Below are 20257 nucleotides of genomic sequence, written 5' to 3'. Positions count from 1 at the left end.
GTCCTGAATGCTTTCAGTGTTTTTATTAGTTTTTGCTGTCTTGAAAGGGGTGTGAATATGTTACTGTATTTGAGTATCTATTTTTAATAACATATGCTGAATGAAAATTGTAATACCAAGAATTGGCTGGACTCAGAAATTCATAGTTTTAATGCTTTGATAGTTTTAAGCATTTGGCCAAAACTGGGACACGACACTCACCTGCCTCACAATTTTCAGGCACGATCCCTTTATACAGATGCTGGCTGAAGGAGATCCTTACATCTTCTCCTTCCATGTGAATGACCAGGAGACCAGTGGTTGTCCTAGCTGGGACCCCTTGATCCACAGCTTTTAACTGCAGCCAAATAGGAAAATATTCTGAAGACGGAATTTGCTGAAGTTGAATGGCTCCTGTGTATTCATTAATAGAAAGCATTGACTGGGGCTCTGCGAAGCTGAACGTGACGGTGCCATTGGGCCCCGAGTCTGGGTCACTGGCTCTGAGGATGGCAGCTGTTTGGTTTGTAGGTGACTGAGAGGAAAGAAAAATATCAAGGGGGTTCTGTTCCAAAACTGGACTGTTGTCATTAACATCAGTGACATGTACTTTTATAACCACCGTGGTGCTTCGTGAGCCTTGGACACCACAGTCTCTGGCCACAGCCTTCAATACGTGGTCAGACCTGGCTTCCCGGTCAAGGGCGCGGCTGGTTCTCAGTGTGCCTGCTACAGGGTCGATGGTGAACGCCCCGGAAGCCTCATGCACCAGAGAATACATGGTTTGCCCGTTCAGGCCCTCATCCTCGTCAGCGGAGGAGAGCACGAGAACCGTGGTTCCCACCTGTGCGTCCTCTCTCACAGAAGCCTGGTACTGCAGCCTGGGGAAGGAAGGGCTGTGGTCGTTGTCATCCAGAACTCTGACCTGCAGCTGCGCCGTGGAGCTTTGCGGCGGGCTCCCCAGATCCGAGCACAGGATGAGGAGGGTGAAGTTGCTGACTTCCTCCCGGTCCAAAGCGCGAGTGGTTGAGAGTTCTCCCGACATTTCATTAATAGCAAAGTACTCATCAGTATTTCCATCTATTAAAGAAAGCAAGTTCAGAATATATTTGAATTGAAAAAGTAGCAGCTCTTTACTATGAATATATATATTCATCCAACAAATATTTATTTCCTGATTATTATAGTACACTATCACTTTTGTAAGTACATGATCCAGTCCCTACCCTCACAAAGCTTCCTGATAATAATACTCAGGGGATAAGCAAAAAATAAAATTCAACATCTATCTGAATTCAATCAGTAATTCAAACACTTGCTTTGACTGATTTGCAGCAGTATGAATTTTTTTCAACTTCAACTTTTTATAGTAATATGCTTTTCCTTTTTGAAGGGTTAAAATGCATATTTTACTTGAAATAAAACAATAGTAGGCAGAGATAAGCAACAGTATTTGATGTTCATTTGTAGATAGCAGTCAAAAATTAACAGATTGATTTACAACAACGTATTTTTAATTTTCCCCTTACTCACTATAGATTGAATGTTGGTTATATTACTGGAATAAGGTCCTCTTCTACATGGCCCTTTGTGCATGAGCCATAACACTTCTTTCAGAGACAGTAGAACACTTGTCTATCTCTTACATAACATAAGCAAGGATTATGTTTTATTCTTTAAATATGTTCCTATGTTTTATTCTTTAAAATATGTTCCTTTTGCTATTGTATATGGTACCAAGTAGAATAAAATTTAAAAGTAAAAGTGAAAGTCACCCAGTCGTGTCGGACTCTTTGTGAACCCATGGACTATAGAGTCCATAGAATTCTCCAGGCCAGAATGCTGGAGTGGGTAGCCGTTCCCTTCTCCAGGGGATCTTCCCAACCCAGAGATCAAACCCAGGTCTGCTGCACTGCAGGTGGATTATTTACCAGCTAGCCACAAGGGAAGCCCTTTATGCAAGACAGCAAAAGAGACACAGAGATAGAGAAGAGACTTTTGGACTCTGTGGGAGAAGGCGAGGGTGGGATGGTTTGAGAGAATAGCATTGAGACATGTATATTACCATATATGAAATAGATTGTCAGTCCAGTTTTGATGCATGAGACAGGGTGCTCAGGGCTGGTGCACTGGGATGACCCAGAGGGATGGGATGGGGAGAGAGGTGGGAGGGGGGTTCAGGATGGGGGACACATGAACACTCATGGCTGATTCATGTCAATGTATGGCAAAACCACTACAATATTGTAAAGTAATTAGCCTCCAATTAAATTAATTAATTAAAAAAAACTAAACTCAGGGATAAAAAGCTTCCAAAGGCATTTTAAAGACAACCTGAAGATTAGCTGGGAAAATGAAGTTCAGTGACCTACCAGCCACATTCTTGGACTAGTGGGGACCATTCCCAACAGCATGAGAACTTCATGAGCCCTGCAGAGGCACATGGAGGAAGTGGAGCAGTGCTGAAAAAACAGCAGCCTCAGGCAGTACTGGGGGCTGAGGAGCAGGGACGGCATTTGAAGGCCTTCAGGAGACATGTTAATTTGTACCAAACACAGGTGGTGAGACAAATTACATTTCTGTGGCATTTGTGATTGATAAAGCCATTCATTGCCTCATTAAACATTTTAACAACACCTGTCATGTACCAAATATGTGTTGGGACACTGGGAATATGAGGAGAGGAAGATGTGATCTGACTTCTAAGAGTTTACAGTCCAGGAGGAAAGGCACATCCGTACCTGGACATTAAAGTACAGTGTGAAACTCACATGTGCAGGACACTGGGAAGACAGAAGATGAGCACAGGGTCCTGCGTTAGGATGGCAAGAAAATGCTTATTATAAACAGTGACACCAAACTAACTCCTAAAGGGAAGGAAGCCAGGCTATTAGTCTTAGGGGAGGGAGAGGGAAGAGGGTCAAACCTGGATGAAGTCCCAGGAATATGACAAAGCAAAGGTTGCAAACATTTTAGTATGACTAGAATTTAGGGTCCCCTGGGTATTTGAGGGTAGAATGTAGGCAGAAAGAGGATTGACAGTAGCAAGAATATAAATCTGGAAGATAAGCAGGATATCCAATCATGAACTGCCCTGTATACACTGCCAAGACGCTGGGCTTTATCTTAAAATCTACCTGCAAGATTTTAGACAGGAAGACACTGTGAGTAACATTTCTGTTTTAGGAAGAATCCTGGGCAGCAGTGTCAGAGCTTATAGACTAGTGGAAGATAGGAGACTATCACAGAGTCTGCGTAATGAGGGGGTTCTGGAAAGATATGCACCTAGAGGAAGTGGATGCATTCCAAAGATACAGAGGAGAAAAAGTAAGCAGTAAGGGAGGTAAGAGTCATGATCTGGCTTAGGAGAAAGACCAAAAGGTGTGTAGACCAGTTGTGTTTAAAATGAGGTCTGAGGACCCTTCAGTTCAGTCGCTAAGTCGTGTCCGACTCTGTGACCCCATGAACCGCAGCACGCCAGGCCTCCTTGTCAATCACCAACTCCCGGAGTCCACCCACACCCATGTCCATCGAGTCGGTGATGCCATCCAACCATCTCATCCTCTGTCTACCCCTTCTCCTCCTGCCCTCAATCTTTCCCAGCATCAGGGTCTTTTCAATGAGTCAGCTCTTCACACCAGGTGGCCAAAGTATTGGAGTTTCAGCTTCAACATCAGTCCTTCCAATGAATATTCAGACTAATTTCCTTTAGGATGGACTGGTTGGATCTCCTTGCAGTCCAAGGGACTCTCAAGAGTCTTCTCCAACACCACAGTTCAAAAGCATCAATTCTTAATCACTCAGCTTTCTTTATAGTCAAACTCTCACATCCATACATGACCACTGGAAAAACCATAGCCTTGACTAGATGGACCTTTGTTGGCAAAGTAATGTGTCTGCTTTTTAATATGCTGTCTTGGTTGGTCATAACTTTCCTTCCAAGGAGTAAGCGCCTTTTAATTTCATGGCTGCAGTCACCATTGGCAGTGATTTTTGAGCCCCCCAAAATAAAGTCAGCCACTGTTTCCCTATCTATTTGCCATGAAATGATGGGACCAGATGCCATGATCTTAGTTTTCTGAATGTTGAGCTTTAAGCCAACTTTCTCACTCTTTCACTCCTCTTTCACTTTCATCAAGAGGCTCTTTAGTTCTTTACTTTCTGCCGTAAGGGTGGTGTCATCTGCATATCTGAGGTTATTGATATTTCTCCCTGAGGACACTGGGGTTATAAAGAGACACTGATGTATAGAACAGTCTTATGGACTCTGTGGGAGAGGGAGAGGGTGGGAAGATTTGGGAGAATGGCATTGGAACATGTAAAATATCATGTATGAAACGAGTTTCCAGTCCAGGTTCGATGCACGATACTGGATGCTTGGGGCTAGTGCACTGGGACGACCCAGAGGGATGGTACGGGGAGGGAGGAGGGAGGAGGGTTCAGGATGGGGAACACATGTATACCTGTGGCGGATTCATTTTGATATTTGGCAAAACTAATACAATTTTGTAAAGTATTAAAAAAAATCTATCTAAGGAGTATCTGGAAACAGGTAAGTTTTAGGTCAATAACCAGAAGTTTAGTTTACATATGCTTATTTTGAAAATGGTTCTGCCTGAGAAAACCCATAGGATCACATGGGTTTGTCTTTCCCCAAATCACTTTATAATTACCCTTCTTACAATTTATAAAAGAAAGGTTCACTTCTCACCCCTCCCAACCTGACCAAGGTGTACCAGACCAGGGTGTGAAAGTTTCTAGGCTGCCAGGTAAGGGGGCATTCCCAATGTTGGTGTTTCTTGTTGAAATAAGAACTGACTTGAATGCCTGGGGGGATGCATCATTTTTTTTGAAGAGGACCTTTCCTATGAACTAAACTTTAGGGCCTATTCTCAGTTGGTAAAGAATCTGCCTGCAATACAGGAGACCCTGGTTCAATTCCTGGGTTGGGAAGATCCACTGGGGAAGGGATAGGCTACCCACTCCAGTATTCTTTGGGCTTCTCTGGTGGGTCAGACAGTAAAGAATCTGCCTGCAATGCGGGAGACCTGGGTTTGAGCCCTGGGCTGGGAAGATCCCCTGGGGAAGGGAACAGCTGCCCATTCCAGTACTCTGACCTCTCCAGAACAGAGAAGCCTGGCAGGCTACAGTCCATGGGGTCACAAAGAGTCAGACATGACTGAGCAACTTTCAGTTTCAAGTTCCTAAGTAGTAAATAAATAGATAATAAAAGCCATTAATTGATTTGGGGATACATATCAGAAGGAGTTTAAGAAATGTTACTACTATAACAACAATCTGTCTACAATGTAAAAAATGTGAACAAGGATTTTCAGTGTTTACATCTGTAACAAGATTTTTTAAGGGCACATTGAGCAAAAAAGGCTGATCACTTGAAGAAATTCTAGAAGAAGCCAGATCGTGATGAGGTGAATGAAAAGGGAGTGATGTTCAGTTTTAGACACATTGATAATGAGAGGCTATTGGACATGAAGATTGGGTCCTTGAGGCTATCAGGAAAAAATGCTGAAACAGTTTGAAATGGAAGGAAATAATAAGTGGATGTTCTATGGTAAAAATAAAGATCAGTGTGTGACTAGTCTGGTTTTGACATCAGAATTGTCTTCCAGGTATTTTATCTTCATTGTCTTTCAGGTATTTTATTTCTGTAAATTGCTGAAAACTAAACACATAATTAAAACAGTTCACGTTCACAGAAATCTAAATTAATTGTGTCTGGTGGAATGGCAATGATTACTGTCCTGTGGCTAGAACTCTTCTGCATTTCACAATCCCTTATTTTCTCTCTCTGTGTGCATGTGTGTGTTTCTTAGATTTCTCCTTGAACCAATTTTAACATCTTTTTGGCTTGTTTATTAACTAGTGAGTTGAATAAAAACCTTTGGAAGTTGTCAGTTTTATATTTGTATGAAACCCATTATTTTCCTTTGAAAATCCTTTGATAGGGAGTCCTAGAGTCAGGATGGTACAGAGCAAAGCCCACAGTTCACCACAGGACATGAAGTGTGGACAAAAATGCTATTTATTTTTAGTCAAAGGCACTGATCCTAATTCTACTTTCTCATTGTAAAAAGAAAGAAAGTAGAAAATAAAAAATTATTAGAAGGTGGGATCAAGATGGTGGAGTGGGAAGACCCTGAGCTTACCTCTTCTTAGAAAGACAAAATTGCATTGATATAAAAAGAAATTCTCTCTTAAATTGACCTGAAGTCTAGCAGACTTGCTCTACTAAAACCAAGATTATAAAGGAAGAACCACAAGGAGTCTGGTATTAGGGAAGAAGAAGAAGTCTTGTCAGGACCCACACCCTTGGTGGGTAACACAGAATAAGATTTCACAGGCTCAGGGATCTTCCCTTAGTTCTTAGGGATTTGAGCCCCATATCGGGCATGCCAGCCTGGAGATAAGCACTGGGAATATGAGCCCTTTTAGGTAGTTTGAAAACCATGGAGGCCTGTAGGCAATGGAGACTCTGCTTTTGAAGAGTGTGGACACAGTTGTTTGCTCCCAGTCCTGGCACAGTGGCAACCTGTCTGGTGCTCTGACCAGCCCACCATGACCACCCCAGCCCACCTCACTCCGTCTGAGACAGGCTCTGACTGTCTCAGACAGTCAGGTACATCAAGGTACATCACCTTGTACATCACCAATGTACCTTGTGAAAGGCCAGGGCTGGCTCAAGGCTCCTCTTCCAGCCTCTTGGGTCCCATCCCTACCCTTGTCCAAGACAGAAACCTCTATATCACCAAGGAGATGACAGCCTCACTCAGGATTGTGGCTCCAGCCTCTCCAAACCTGGCCCCACCCCTCAACATGGCACCAACTGCTAGCACACCCTGAGAAAAGGCATGGCCCATGGTCACTTTAGATCCAGCTCTCCCGCCTAATCCACCGGGCATAGGGAGACTGCATAGGGATGATCCAATACAATGACATGGCTTCAAGACCAAGATGTGCATGTTTTCCTTAATTTCATCAAACAAAATGAAAAGACAGTAGAACATGCTGCAAAACAAAGAGCAATATAAAATCCTGGGTGAGGGGAAGCCTAATGTGACAGTAATTCATCTGATAAAGGGTTCAAAGCAAAAGTCATAAAAAAAATGTTAATCAAACTTGTGAACATCCTTTCACAAGGAAAAGGATACAAAAATACAGTGGGAACTTCAAAAAGAACTAGAAAATATAATAAAGAACCAGTTAGAGCTGAAGAATACAATAACTGAAAGGAGAAATACACTAGAAGGAATTAACCACAGATTAGGTGATACAGACAAACACATAAATGACCTGGAAGACAGAATAGTGGAAATCACCTTATCAGAAAGGTAAAAAGAAAAAGTTCATAAGGATTATTTAAGGGACTTCTGGGCTTCCCTGGTGGCTCAGATAGTAAAGATCCTCCCTGCAGTGTGGTAGACCTGGCTTTGATACCTGAGTCGGGAAGATCCACTGGAGAAGGAAATAGCAACCCACTCCAGTATTCTCGCCTGGAGAATTCAATAAGGGACTTCTAGGAAAATATCAAGCTTACTAACATTATAGGAGTCACAGAGGAAGAGAGACAAAAAGGGGCATAAAGCGTTATTTGGTGAAATTGTAGCTGAAAATATCACTAACCTGAAAAGGAAACAGATATCCAAGTCCAAGAAGTACAGAGAGGCCTAAACAAGATGAACTCAAAGAGGCTCACACTAAGTCATATCATAATAAAAATGAAAAAAATTTAAAGAGTGAATGAGAGAAGTTTAAAGGCAGGAAGAGAAAGAGTCACTTATAAGGAAACCATTAAAAATATTAGCTGATATCTTATCAGAAATCTTGCAAGCCAGAGGGAGTAGCATGGCATATTTAAAGTGTCGAAAGAACCTGCAACCAAGGACACTCTATCCAGCAAGGTTACCATTCAGACTTGAAGGAGAGAGAAAGAGTTTTCCAGACAAACAAAAACTAAAAGATGTTGTTACCATTAAACTGGCCTTATAAGAAAGTGTTTTTTTTTTTTAAGTAAAAAAGAAAACCTTATAACAAGAAATTTTAAAAAATGATATGAAGAAAAAAGTCACTGATAATTATAAATATATAGTAAAAAAACAGTGAATCAACCACTTATATAAGCGGGCATAAATGTTAAAAGATAAAAAATATAAAATCAAATATAACAACGATAAACACTGAAAGGATACAGATATAAATGTATTATATAACACCAAACCATAAAGTGTGTTTGGAGTAAAATTAAAAAGGTAGAGCTTTCAGGATATGTTTGAATTTAAACAACTATGAATTTAAAACAACTATATATAATTGATATATATGTAAACCTCATGGTAACTACAAATCAAAAATCTCCAGTGGACACACAAAGAAACAGAGAAAATAACCCAAACATAAGACTAAGGAAAATCATTAAACTGCAAGGGAAGAGACTAGAGGAACAAGAAAAGAACATAGAAAAACTGCAAAAAAAAATCCTAGAAAACAGTAACAAAATGTCAGTGAGTACATGTCTATCAATGATTACTTTATGTAAATAGATTAAATGCTCCAATCAGGACATGGGGTGGCTGAATGGCGGATTCATTTCAATATTTGGCGAAACCAATACAATATTGTAAAGTTTAAAAATAAAATAAAATTAAAAAAAAAAGAAAACATACCATCTATATCCTGCCTATAAGGGACTCACTTCAGATCTAAAGACACACACACTTGAAAGTAAAATGATGGAAAAAGATACTCCACACAAATGGAAATGAAAAGAAAACAGAGATAACAATATTCATATCACACAAAATAGACTTTGAAATAAAGTTTATAACAAAGACAAAGAAGGGCATCATATAATGATAAACAAGTCAAATCAAGAATATATAACATTCATAAACATAAATGCCCCAGTACAATAGCACCTAAATATATAAAGCAAATATTAACACATATAAAAGGAGAAACTGACAGAAATACAATAAGTATAGAGAACTTTCATAACCCACTTACATAAATGAACAGGCAGAAAATCAATAAGGGATACATTAGATGACACATTCGACCAGAAGGACTTAACAGGTATTAATATTTACAAATCATTGCATTAAAAACAAAAGAAAACACATTCTTTTTCAAGTGCACATGGACACTAGATCTCCAAGACAGGTCTCATGCTAAGCCACGAAAAATCTTCAATTCATTTAAGAAGATTGAAATCATATCAACCTTGCATATTTTCTGACTACAGTGCTATGAAACTAGAAATCAATTACAGGAAGGAAACTGGAAAATAAACAGACGTGGAAACTAAACAATATATTACTAGAAACCAACGGATCAACAAAGAAGAAATAAAAGCATAGCTTGAGGTGAATAAAAAAAAACAACACACAACTTTCAAAATCTACAAGACACAGTAAAAGGAGTTCTTAGAGAGAAATTTATAGTAATTCAGGTCTAACTCAAAACACAAGAAATATCTTAAATAACTTAACTTTCCATCTAAAGGAACTAGAAAAAGAAGTACAAACAAAGCCCAAAGTCAACAAAAGGAAGAGAATAATAAAAATCAGAGAAGTAAATAAAATAGAGACCAAATTTTAAAAAATAGAAAAAGCCTGGTGAAATTAAGAGCTGTTGTTTAAGATAAACGAAGTTGATTAAGATGAGTCAGAAACTCATCAAGAAAATAAGAGAAAATCTAAATAAACAAAGGAGAAATTACAACCAATATCACAGAGATACAATCATAAAAGAATACTATTGACAACTATACACCAGAAAATTGGACAGCCTAGAAGAAATGGAAGAATGTCTAGAAACATACACTTTTCCAAGACTGAATCAGGAAGAAACTGATTACTGAACACTGATTACTATTAATGAAATTGAATCAATAATCAAAAACCTCCAACAAACCAAAGACCAGGACCACACCAGAATTGGAGAGTTTCTACCAAACATTTAAAGATGAGTTGATGTCTATCTTTCCTAAACTATACCAAAAATTGAAGAAGAGGGACTTCCAAACTCATTCTATGAATCCCTATCAAAACCAGACAAAGACACTATAAAAAAATTACACGCCAATATTCCTGAAATGAAAAGATCCTCAATAAAAATTAGCAAACCAAATTCAACAAATACAGAAAAGAGATTTTTATTCATGATCAAATAAAATTTATTCCAGGGATGCAAGGATGGTTCAACATCTACAAATCAATCAAGGTATTACACCACATTAACAAAAGGGAGAATAAAAACCATATGATCATCTCAATAGACACAGAAAAAAACATTTGACAGAATTCAACATTCATTTATGATAAAATCACTTATCATAGTTGGTAAAGAGGGAACATACTTCAACATAATAAAGACCATATATGACAAGCGAACAGCTATCATACCAACAATGAAAAGCTGAAAACTTTTCCTCTAAGATCAGGAATAAGATAAGTATTCCCACTCTCATCGTTTCTACTTAACATAGTATTGGGAGTCATGGAGGAGGGGCAAAGTACATGAAGGGGAATGGGGAGTACAGACTATTAGGTATAAAAGAGAGAAGTTACAAGGCTGTAATGTACAGCACCGGCAATACAGTCAACAGTTTAATAATAACTTTATATGGAGTGTACTCTATAAAAACACTGAATTATGTTGCACATCTGGAACTAACAGAAGTATATACTTCAATTTTTAAAATACCCTTTAATGGGACTTAGATCTAGGATGTAGTCAAGATAGGGAGATATTAAAGTTAAGTGGTAGCTAGAAACAGGGACTGGCTGAAGCGACCAGTAAGAGTGTGTCTAGGAGAAAAGAAAGAGATATACCAAAAAGATCCAGGAAACTCTAACAAGTCAGAGAAGAAAAAGGACATTGGGAAGGCTTGTCTAGAGAGACAGATGAACAATCAGGAGAAAGTAGTGGCTTTTGAAGTAAAAGTGAGGCCAAGCATCCAGGGCACGACGCACAAAGACACAAAGCAGCGCAACTAAGAACTGAAAAAAGATCCAGCGCATTTAGCAACAACAAGACCTTTTGTATTTTCAACAGGGTAGTTTCAGCGGAGTGACTTCAGCAGACTGTATATTGCAGCAAGCTAAGAAATTAAAGTGAAATAAAGACATGGGAACTAGCGTGTAGACAACGATTTTTAAGAAATTTGATTGTGAAGGAAAAGAGACAGAGGATGAAGGGAGACATCTATGCTTTTCAGGATAGGAGAGACTAAAAAAACTGATTGGAAAAGCCAGTAGCGAGGGAAATGTTGACCATATGGGAAAGGAAGGTGAGTGGTCAAAAAGAATGTTCTTGATGCAATGAAAGGCGACTGGTGCAGTCTGGGGATTGTTTATACCCAGTCCTCAACAAAATAAATACAATAAATTGAGAGTAAACATTTAGAGAAATTTATAGCAATATGACATAATAATCTTATATCTCTGTAATATAGTAATATCTTTTTTTAAACTGGGGCTTGCATTTTGTATGCCTTTTTTCTCCCAATAATTTATATTTATTGTATTTTACAAAAGCATCAATCACAACAGATTGCAAACTTTAAAAAACACCAGCCCTGGTTCCTAACCACAATTGATTTGGGAAGTTTCAGAAAACAGGTAGAGTTTACAGAGAAGGAAAAGTATCTATTCCACTGCTACAGCAAAGAAAGAGATAATAATTGGGCTTATTCTTAAAAATTGGGCTTCTCAAAGTTAGTTTGAGGGATTATCATCCTTTTGGATGATAGTATGACAATATATGGAGAAGGCAATGGCACCCCACTCCAGTACTTTTGCTTGGAAAATCCCATGGATGGAGGAGCCTGGTAGGCTGCAGTCCATGGGATCGCTAAGAGTCAGATAGGACTGAGCGACTTCACTTTCATGCACTGGAGAAGGAAATGGCAACCCACTCCAGTGTTCTTGACTGGAGAATCCCAGGGACGGGGGAGCCTGGTGGGCTGCCGTCTATGGGATTGCACAGAGTCAGACACAACTGAAGCAACTTAGTAGTAGTAGTATGACAATATATGTGATCATTTAAAATAGATATGTCCTTGGACAAATAATCCAGATATATTATCATAAGGAAATAATTGAGTGTGTTCACTACAGCATTTTTATAATAGAGTGCTCAATATCTAAATTAGCACAAAAGGAGATGAGTAAGATAAATGTTATAATATGCATATTAGAAATGCTAATATATGTATATTCAACAACATGAAACATTTATACAGTGTATTACTTTTAAAAGGAGATAACAAAACAGTGTATATAAATTATTCAGTAGTGTAAGATTGGTGTCTGCAGTCACTGAGATTCATTGAAAAGTGATTTTCAAAAATATCAAATTACTTATCTCTGCAAGATATAAGATTTTTGTTTATTACTGTTGTTTTTCATAAATTGTATATAAATTCTGCAATTATATATCATTTTCTAATCAGGGAATAATGACAATAAAAACCACTCTCATTTTGGAGTAAACCGGGTGGTACACAGAAAACATGGCTTGGTTATGGGAATTTTAGTAAATGGACAGTGATAGCTTCCAGAGTGAGCCTCACAGCTGTTTCTACACCCTAAAACGGCTTCTCTTTGTGCGTTATTCTAGCTGCATCTCATTATCATTCTATGTGTGCTCTGACATGCGCTAAAAAAATGAATTCTCCACTCTTTTTCAGGTAAATAAGATGTGGCCTTCACAAAACTTGCCATGCTAATCCTTCCATGATTCTGCCAGAATCCTATATCTCTGATCCAAAGGGGAAAATATTACAAAATTATCTTCTAGTGCAGAAGTTCCTAAAGACCTTGATTATTTATCTCTGGAGTATTGTGATAGATCTGAAGTGTTTCATTGGTCTGCAGATCTCAGAAAACTGTTTTTCTACTCATGTCCTCCAGGCCTGATTGCTCAAAATAATAAAAGTAAGGGATCATATGAAAAAAGTGAAAAGAGAAAAAAAGCTATCTGCTGCATCTGTATATCCTTTAATGTAAACGGATTACTAACAACAAGAGTTGTTGAGGGCGGATGTTTGAGGAGTTTGGAGGGCAGTAGATCAGGGTAGCTGTCGGAAGGAGGAGGAGAGGAGACCCGGGGCGCCAATTAGCTCTTAGCAGGTGTGTGTTCTGTAGACACTGAACTATGTACTGAATGAAGAATACTCACCATGACACATGTGTAACCATGCTGGTACCCCAGGGGGAATTAAAGTAAAGATGATACTTACCGATTATATGATACGTGGCAGCTCCATTGCTGCCAGCATCCATATCAGAAGCCAGGAAGGTGTAGACAAGGCCTGGCTCTTGGTTTTCCAGAACCTCAATGTCATCCCTGGGGACAACAATCTCTGGTGCGTGGTCATTTTCATCTCTCACTGTGCAGAGAATCACTGTGGTCCCGGACAGAGCAGGGGCTCCCCCGTCACGTACGAGTACTGACATGGAATAAAAGATGGCACGGATGGTGGCCATTAATTCACACCTAAAATATGCTGCCCCAACCAGACAGCCTCAGACCAAATTAACTGGGTAGCACTGGGTCAGTAACGTCTGATTTAAAGACGCCCTACTGAAATGTAAAATTTCACCTCTCAACTGCCTGCGGCCTACTTTTGTTTAGCACAGACAAGGGATCACTTACCTCGAAGGGTGAGGACTTCCTGAACTTCTCTGTCAAGCGTGGTGGCCGTCACTACCTCCCCAGTGTCAGAATTTATCTGGAACAACATGAATGAAGCACCTGGCATAATTTCAAACTGAAGCTTGGAATTAATTCCTAAAGGAAAACACAGAGAAAAACTTAACCATTATCCCTTGGAATGCATTCATCTGTTTCATTTTTTCCTATGAATATGTTAAACCATAAATGAAAAAGGCAAGACATTGAACCTTCAAATTAAGGTGAAAAACAAAAGCCAACTCTTTTGGCTGTTAAAAAATAAAAGCCTCCTGGGCTGAAATGCTTGATTTTCAAGTCTTATGAGACTTCACCACAGTAAATGCTTCAGAATTTCTCCCTTCCATAAAAATTTTCTTATGAGTGTGCAACCCTCCAACATATTCCTAATTCCTTCTGCTAATACTAATTGTGATTTAATGACATCACTGGAAGCTTTCAGGGCAAATGACGATTTCTGTAGATGGACGCTGTGTTTAGAGGCTGTATCCAGTTCCGATACTCTGCTCATCTTCCAGCTTGGGAGGTGAGCACACGGAGTTACAGATGGACAGAGTTTCCCTCCATCTTGTTTCCTACTTAGTATTCAGTCTCCTATCTGCAATGAGAAATGTGGTACCATATTACTGTGCAATCTGAAAATAATTCTTCCCATATTCCTGTGGTTTCATTTCTCCCCTGGGAAAAGTGTCAGGTCGTTCCCATCTTTGGTATAAAGCTTTCTCATGCCAGTAACTTGAACTACATTATTCCATGATATTGCAGCTTATTTGCACTTCACAAAAGTTCATTTCAACCATGTTCCTAAATTCTTAACTGATGAGAATCTAGATTAGATATAGTACTTAACATATGTGATTTACACTTCAATAAAAGATGAAATATTGTTCTTCGGACTTCACAAAAAAACTTCAATTACTTATTTCCATCTTGTATGTCATAAAAAGTAAATTTTCAGCCACCATGGTCTAGTAGAACTGAGTTCTGGAAAAAGCGGAATATGCTAATTTTACACAAGAATAAATATACATGACTTCTTCCTATGCCAGTTGAAAGAGAAAGGATATTTGGGATCACCTGCAGGCATTTTAATAACCTTGAGAAAAAATGTCTAATAATGTAGGAACCAAATATTTGAAAGAGTATAATCAGAGGTCAACAGACTATTTCAGCATATCATTAGGCATTAAGCATATTATTGCATTAATGATTATGTGATAATTAAGTGATTACTTTGATCTCATAGTGATAACATAACCTCTTCTTTGGTCAGACATAAGTTTTAAAAATTCCAAATTTTTAAAATTCCCTTTACCAGTTTCACCCTACATTATGAAAATGGGGACAATATCATGTTACATCTATTTTCTCTGTTCCTCAAATATTTGGTGAGCATAATTAAGTGCCAAGCACAGTGCTGTTTGCCAAAGAGACAGGTGGGGAATTAAAGAGGTACGGCCCTTGCCTTTATGAAGATATCATGGAGAACAGCATCTTTTAATTTTTGGACCCTTTTAAAAAAAATAAATCAACTCATTTATAATGTGATCTTATTACACATTACATATAAAATTATATATTACATATTGTATTATATACTATACATTTTAAAATCCTGACACTTGTCAAACCTAGAAAATGTCTTCACATGTTTAAACAAAACACAAATTTTTACAGCTTCCCTTCCTCCCATTGGTCTAATTATTCTCTAATGTGTTTTATCATTGTATTCAATACTCCTTTGACTTCTTAGAAACTGTCACATTTTATTGTTCCTTTTTTTCTACATTGTTTTATCCCTAACACTCTACTTGCCTTCAATCCTCCTAGTATTTTATTAAGAATAAATGAGATCTTTATGTAACTATAGTTTGCACATATATGTTTTCACACTATAAACTGTGCACCCTTTACAACTTAAACAATGTGAAATAAATTGAAAGTATTGCACTTGGGTCTCTTTCAGAATTCAATTAATGCCTTGCTTCTTCCTCAGTCCAATTCAGTTCATCTCATTCGCTCAATCGTGTCCAACTTTTGGTGACCCCACGGACTGCAGCACACCAGGCTTCCCTGTCCATAACCAACTCCTGGAGCTTGTTCAAACTCATGTCCATTGAGTTGGTGATGCCATGCAATCTCTCATCCTCTATCATCTCCTTCTCCTCCTGCCTTTAATCCTTCCCAGCATCAGGGTCTCTTCTAATGAGTCAGTTCTTTGCATCACGTGGCCAAAGTATTGGAGTTTCAGCCTCAGCATCAGTCCTTCCAGTGAAAATTCAGGACTGATTTCCTTTAGGATGAAATACTTTGATATTCTTGCAATCCAAGGGATTCTCAAGAGTATTCTCTAACACCACAGTTCAAAAGGATCAATTCTTTGGTGCTCAGCTTTCTTTATAGTCCAACTCTCACGTCCATACATGACTACTGGAAAAACCATAGCTTTGACTAGATGGACCTTTGTCAGCAAAATAATGTCTCTGTTTTTTAATATGCTATCTAGGTTAGTTATAGCTTTACTTCCAAGGAACAAGCATCTTTTAATTTCATGGTTGCAGTCACCATCTGCAGTGATTTTGGAGTCCTTAAAACAAAGTCTCTCACTGTTTCCATCCATTTGCCATGAAGTGATGGGACCGAGTGCCATGATCTTCATTTTTGAATGTTAAGTTTTAAGCTAACTTTTTCACTCTCCTCTTTCACTTTCATCAAGAAGCTCTTTTAATTCTTCACTTTCTGCCATAAGGGTGGTGTCATCCCGACAATCTTGATTCCAGCTGGTGCTTCATCCAGCTGGGCAATTTGCACGATGTACTCTGCGTAGAAGTTAAATAAACAGGGTGGCAATAGACAGCCTTGACATACTCCTTTCCCAATTTGGAAACAGTCTGTTGTTGTCTGGTTCTAACTGTTGCTTCCTGATCTGCATACAGATTTCTCAGGAGGCAGGTCAGGTGGTCTGGTATTCCCATCTTTTGAAGAATTTTCCACAGTTTGCTGTGATACACATAGTCAAAGGCTTTGGTGTAATCAATAAAGCAGAAGTAGATGTTTTTCTGGAACTTTCTTGCTTTTACGATGATCCAATGGATGTTGGCAATTTGATCTCTGGTTCCTCTGTCTTTTCTAAATCCAGATTGAATATCTGGAAGTCCATGGTTCAAGTACTCTTGAAGCCTGGCTTGGTGAATTTTGAGCATTACTTTGCTATTGTGTGAGATGAGTGCAACTGTGTGGTCATTTGAACATTCTTTGGCATTGTCTTTCTTTGGGATTGGAATGAAAACTAACCTTTTCCAGTCCTGTGGCCACTGCTGAATTTTCCAAATTTTCTGGCATATTGAGTGCAGCACTTTCACAGCATCATCTTTTAGGATTTGAAATAGCTCAGCTGGAACTCCATCACCTCCACTGTCTTTGTTCATAGCGATGCTTCTTAAGGCCCACTTGACTTCACATTCCAGGATGTCTGGCTCTAGGTGAGTGATCACACCATTGTGGTTATCTGGGTCATGAACATCTTTTTTGTACAGTTCTTCTGTGTATTCTTGCCATCTCTTCTTAATATCTTCTGCTTCTGTTAGGTCCATACCATTTCTGTCCTTTTTTGTGCCCATGCTTGCATGAAATGTTCCCTTGGTGTCTCTAATTTTCTTGAAGAGATCTCTAGTCGTTCCCCTTGTATTGTTTTCCTCTATTTCTTTGCATTGATCAATGAGGAAAGCTTTCTTATCTCTCCATGCTATTCTTTGGAACTCTGCATTCAAATGGCTATATCTTTCTGTTTCTCCTTTGCCTTTCACGTCTCTTCTTTTCTCAGCTATTTGTAAGACCTCCTCAGACAATCATTTTGCCTTTTTGCATTTTTTTTTTCTTGAGGATGGTGTTGATCCCTGCCTCCTGTACAATGTTACAAACCTCCATCCAAAATTCTTCAGGGCCTCTGTTTATCAGATCTGATACCTTGAATCTATTTGTCACTTCCACTGTACAATTGTAAGGGGTTTGATTTAGCTCATACCTGAATGGTCTAGCGGTTTTCTGTACTTTCTTCAACTTAAGTCTGAATTTTGCAATAAGGAGTTGATGATCTGAGCCAGTTAGCTCCAAGTCTTGTTTTTGCTGACTGTACAGAGTTTCTCCATCTTTGGCTGCAAAGAATATAATCAATCTGATTTCGGTGTTGACCATCTGGTGATGTCCATGTGTAGAGTCTTCTCTTGTGTTGTTGGAAGAAGGTGTTCGCTATGACCAGTGCATTCTCTTGGCAGAACTCCATTAGCCTTTTCTCTGCTTCATTTTGCTTCTACCTCCTCACAGAATAATCCTCCAGAACAAACACAGCATCATCAAATTTGAGAACCAAGGAAATAAAAGTCAAATGAGATTATTTGATCTAATTCCATAATCTTACTAAGAAAACTGGATATCTGAATCTGAAGATATTTAGGGATATACTTAAAACACACCTAGTAAAGGATGAGTGTGTATGTGTGTGTGTACGCATACATATATCTGCTCTTAGAGCTCAAGACCTACAGTCTTTTGCTCATTTACTTTCTCCCAGTCTCGGATACCCTTCCTCAATTTATTTCTTTCCCTATCAAGTCCAGATCCATGAATTAACACTTTAGAAACCTTGCAAATTTCCTCAGGTCTTCTGACTTTTTCCGAAAGAATCCCAGCAAAACCTTAGTTCAGGATCATGTCAACCATCTCTCTGGTCTTCTGGACTATCCAGCAGATAATTGGGGCTGGAGAAAACTTCACAAAAGCATAGACTGAGGCCACTGAAATACCACTGTCCTCTGGCAATCTGTCCAGTTCTCCTTGGTCACCCCTTTCCTATTCAGGTCTTCTACCCAACCACCTGCTGGCTGACTCTCACAAACCACTTTCCTTTCTATTTCCCAGAGAAATGGAGGCATTGGGAAAAAGGCTCCCTCAGCTTCTTGCATCTGTACTCAACTCCATCTCTTGCTTTCTGCCTCAATGGCAAAAATAATTCTTCAAACACCCTCTTGAAGTTTTCCTGTCAGTTCTAATCTTTCTCTTTACATTTTCCCCTTAAATTATACTCTTCTCTAGCTATAAGGGGCTTCCCTGGTGGCTCAGTGATAAAGACTCTGCCTACAATGTAGGAGACCTGGGTTTGATCTCTGGGTTGGGAAGATCCCCTGGAGGAGGGTATGGAACATACTCTAGTACTCTTGCCTAGAGAATCCCATGGATAGAGGAACCTGGCAGGCTGCAGTCCATAAGGTGACACAGAGTCAGACACGACCAAAGCAACTAAGCAGCAACAGAAGCTAACTGTAAGAAACAAGTTTTCTTCTCTTTATAGCCAAGCATTTTTTTAAAAATTCCCTGCAGCTAGCTTGAAACCACTGCCATATATAGTTATCCTTTCTACAGTCATCAATAAGCTTCTGGTTGTAAAAATCTACTGATCATGTTTAGCTGACTTATCTTCTCTGTAACTTCAGATATTGCTGACTAATTAAAAAAAAAAACATGGAAAGGAGAGAACAAAGAGAGAGAGGAAGGAAGGAAGAGAAGGGGAAGGGGAAAGAGGAAGGAAGGAATTCATTCCACCTCTTTCCCAGTTCACTGGCTTCAGTTTCCATCCATATGCAGATGACACATATGTGCTGAGCTCCAGTTATTTGATTAATTCATTCACTCATGCAACACACATTTATTTATACAACATACATTTACCAAGTGCCAGGCACTCGAAAGATACCACCAAATTATCTTGAACTATCATTGAATTATCTTGGTCCTCAGAATTCCTCTCATTTCAGTTCAGTTGCTCAGTCGTGTCCAACTCTTTGTGACCCTATGGACTGCAGCACACCAGGCCTCCCTGTCTATCACCAATTCCCGGAGTTTACTCAAACCCATGTCCATTGAGTCAGTGATACCATCCAGCCATCTCATCCTCTGTTGTCCCCTTCTCCTCCTGCCCTCAATCTTTCCCAGCATCAGGGTCTTTTCAATGAGTCAGCTCTTCACACCAGGTAGCCAAAGTATTGGAGTTTCAGCTTCAACATCAGTCCTACCAATGAACATTCAGGACTGATTTCCTTTAGGATGGACTGGTTGGATCTCCTAAGAGTCTTCTCCAACACCACAGTTCAAAAGTATCAGTTCTTCAGCGCTCAGCTTTCTTTATAGTCCAACTCTCACATCCATACATGACTACTGGAAGTAATGTCTCTGCTTTTTAATATGCTGTCTAGGTTGGTCATAACTTTTCTTCCAAGGAGTAAGTGTCTTTTACTTTCATGGCTGCAGTCACCATCTCCAATGATTTTGGAGCCCCCCAAAAAATAAAGTCTGCCACTGTTTCCACTGTTTCTCCATCTATTTGCCATAAAGTGATAGTGGAGAATTATAGACAGTGTGGTGGAATATGTGAAATCACTGGGGAAGGGGATCAGGGAAGATTTATCACAAGTAGATAATTGCTCATTTATATCTCATTTAACAAACCTACAAAGATAGTGAGAGCAAGTGCCAAGGTACCACACCACGTGCTAAGGATGTAACTGCTGGC

At 39.1% G+C, this 20257-nt stretch overlaps 1 protein-coding gene across 1 annotated transcript in view; it reads right to left on the bottom strand.

Moving 5' to 3' along the window:
- Positions 1-20257, bottom strand: part of LOC129630296 (protocadherin-23-like) — a 200672-nt gene that overhangs the window by 68239 nt on the left and 112176 nt on the right. The window contains exons 16-18 of the mRNA XM_055550800.1: positions 13657-13791; positions 13241-13450; positions 202-1059 (exon numbers count right to left, since the gene is read on the bottom strand). Of these exons, the coding sequence (XP_055406775.1) occupies positions 202-1059; positions 13241-13450; positions 13657-13791 (1203 nt within the window). The remainder of the gene's footprint in view (positions 1-201; positions 1060-13240; positions 13451-13656; positions 13792-20257) is intronic.

Source organism: Bubalus kerabau, chromosome 16 (genome assembly GCF_029407905.1).
Source record: "Bubalus kerabau isolate K-KA32 ecotype Philippines breed swamp buffalo chromosome 16, PCC_UOA_SB_1v2, whole genome shotgun sequence".
Classification (NCBI taxonomy): Eukaryota; Metazoa; Chordata; class Mammalia; order Artiodactyla; family Bovidae; genus Bubalus; species Bubalus kerabau.
The sequence above is the reverse complement of the archived record's forward strand: the minus strand, read 5'-3'. Positions and strand labels throughout refer to the sequence as shown.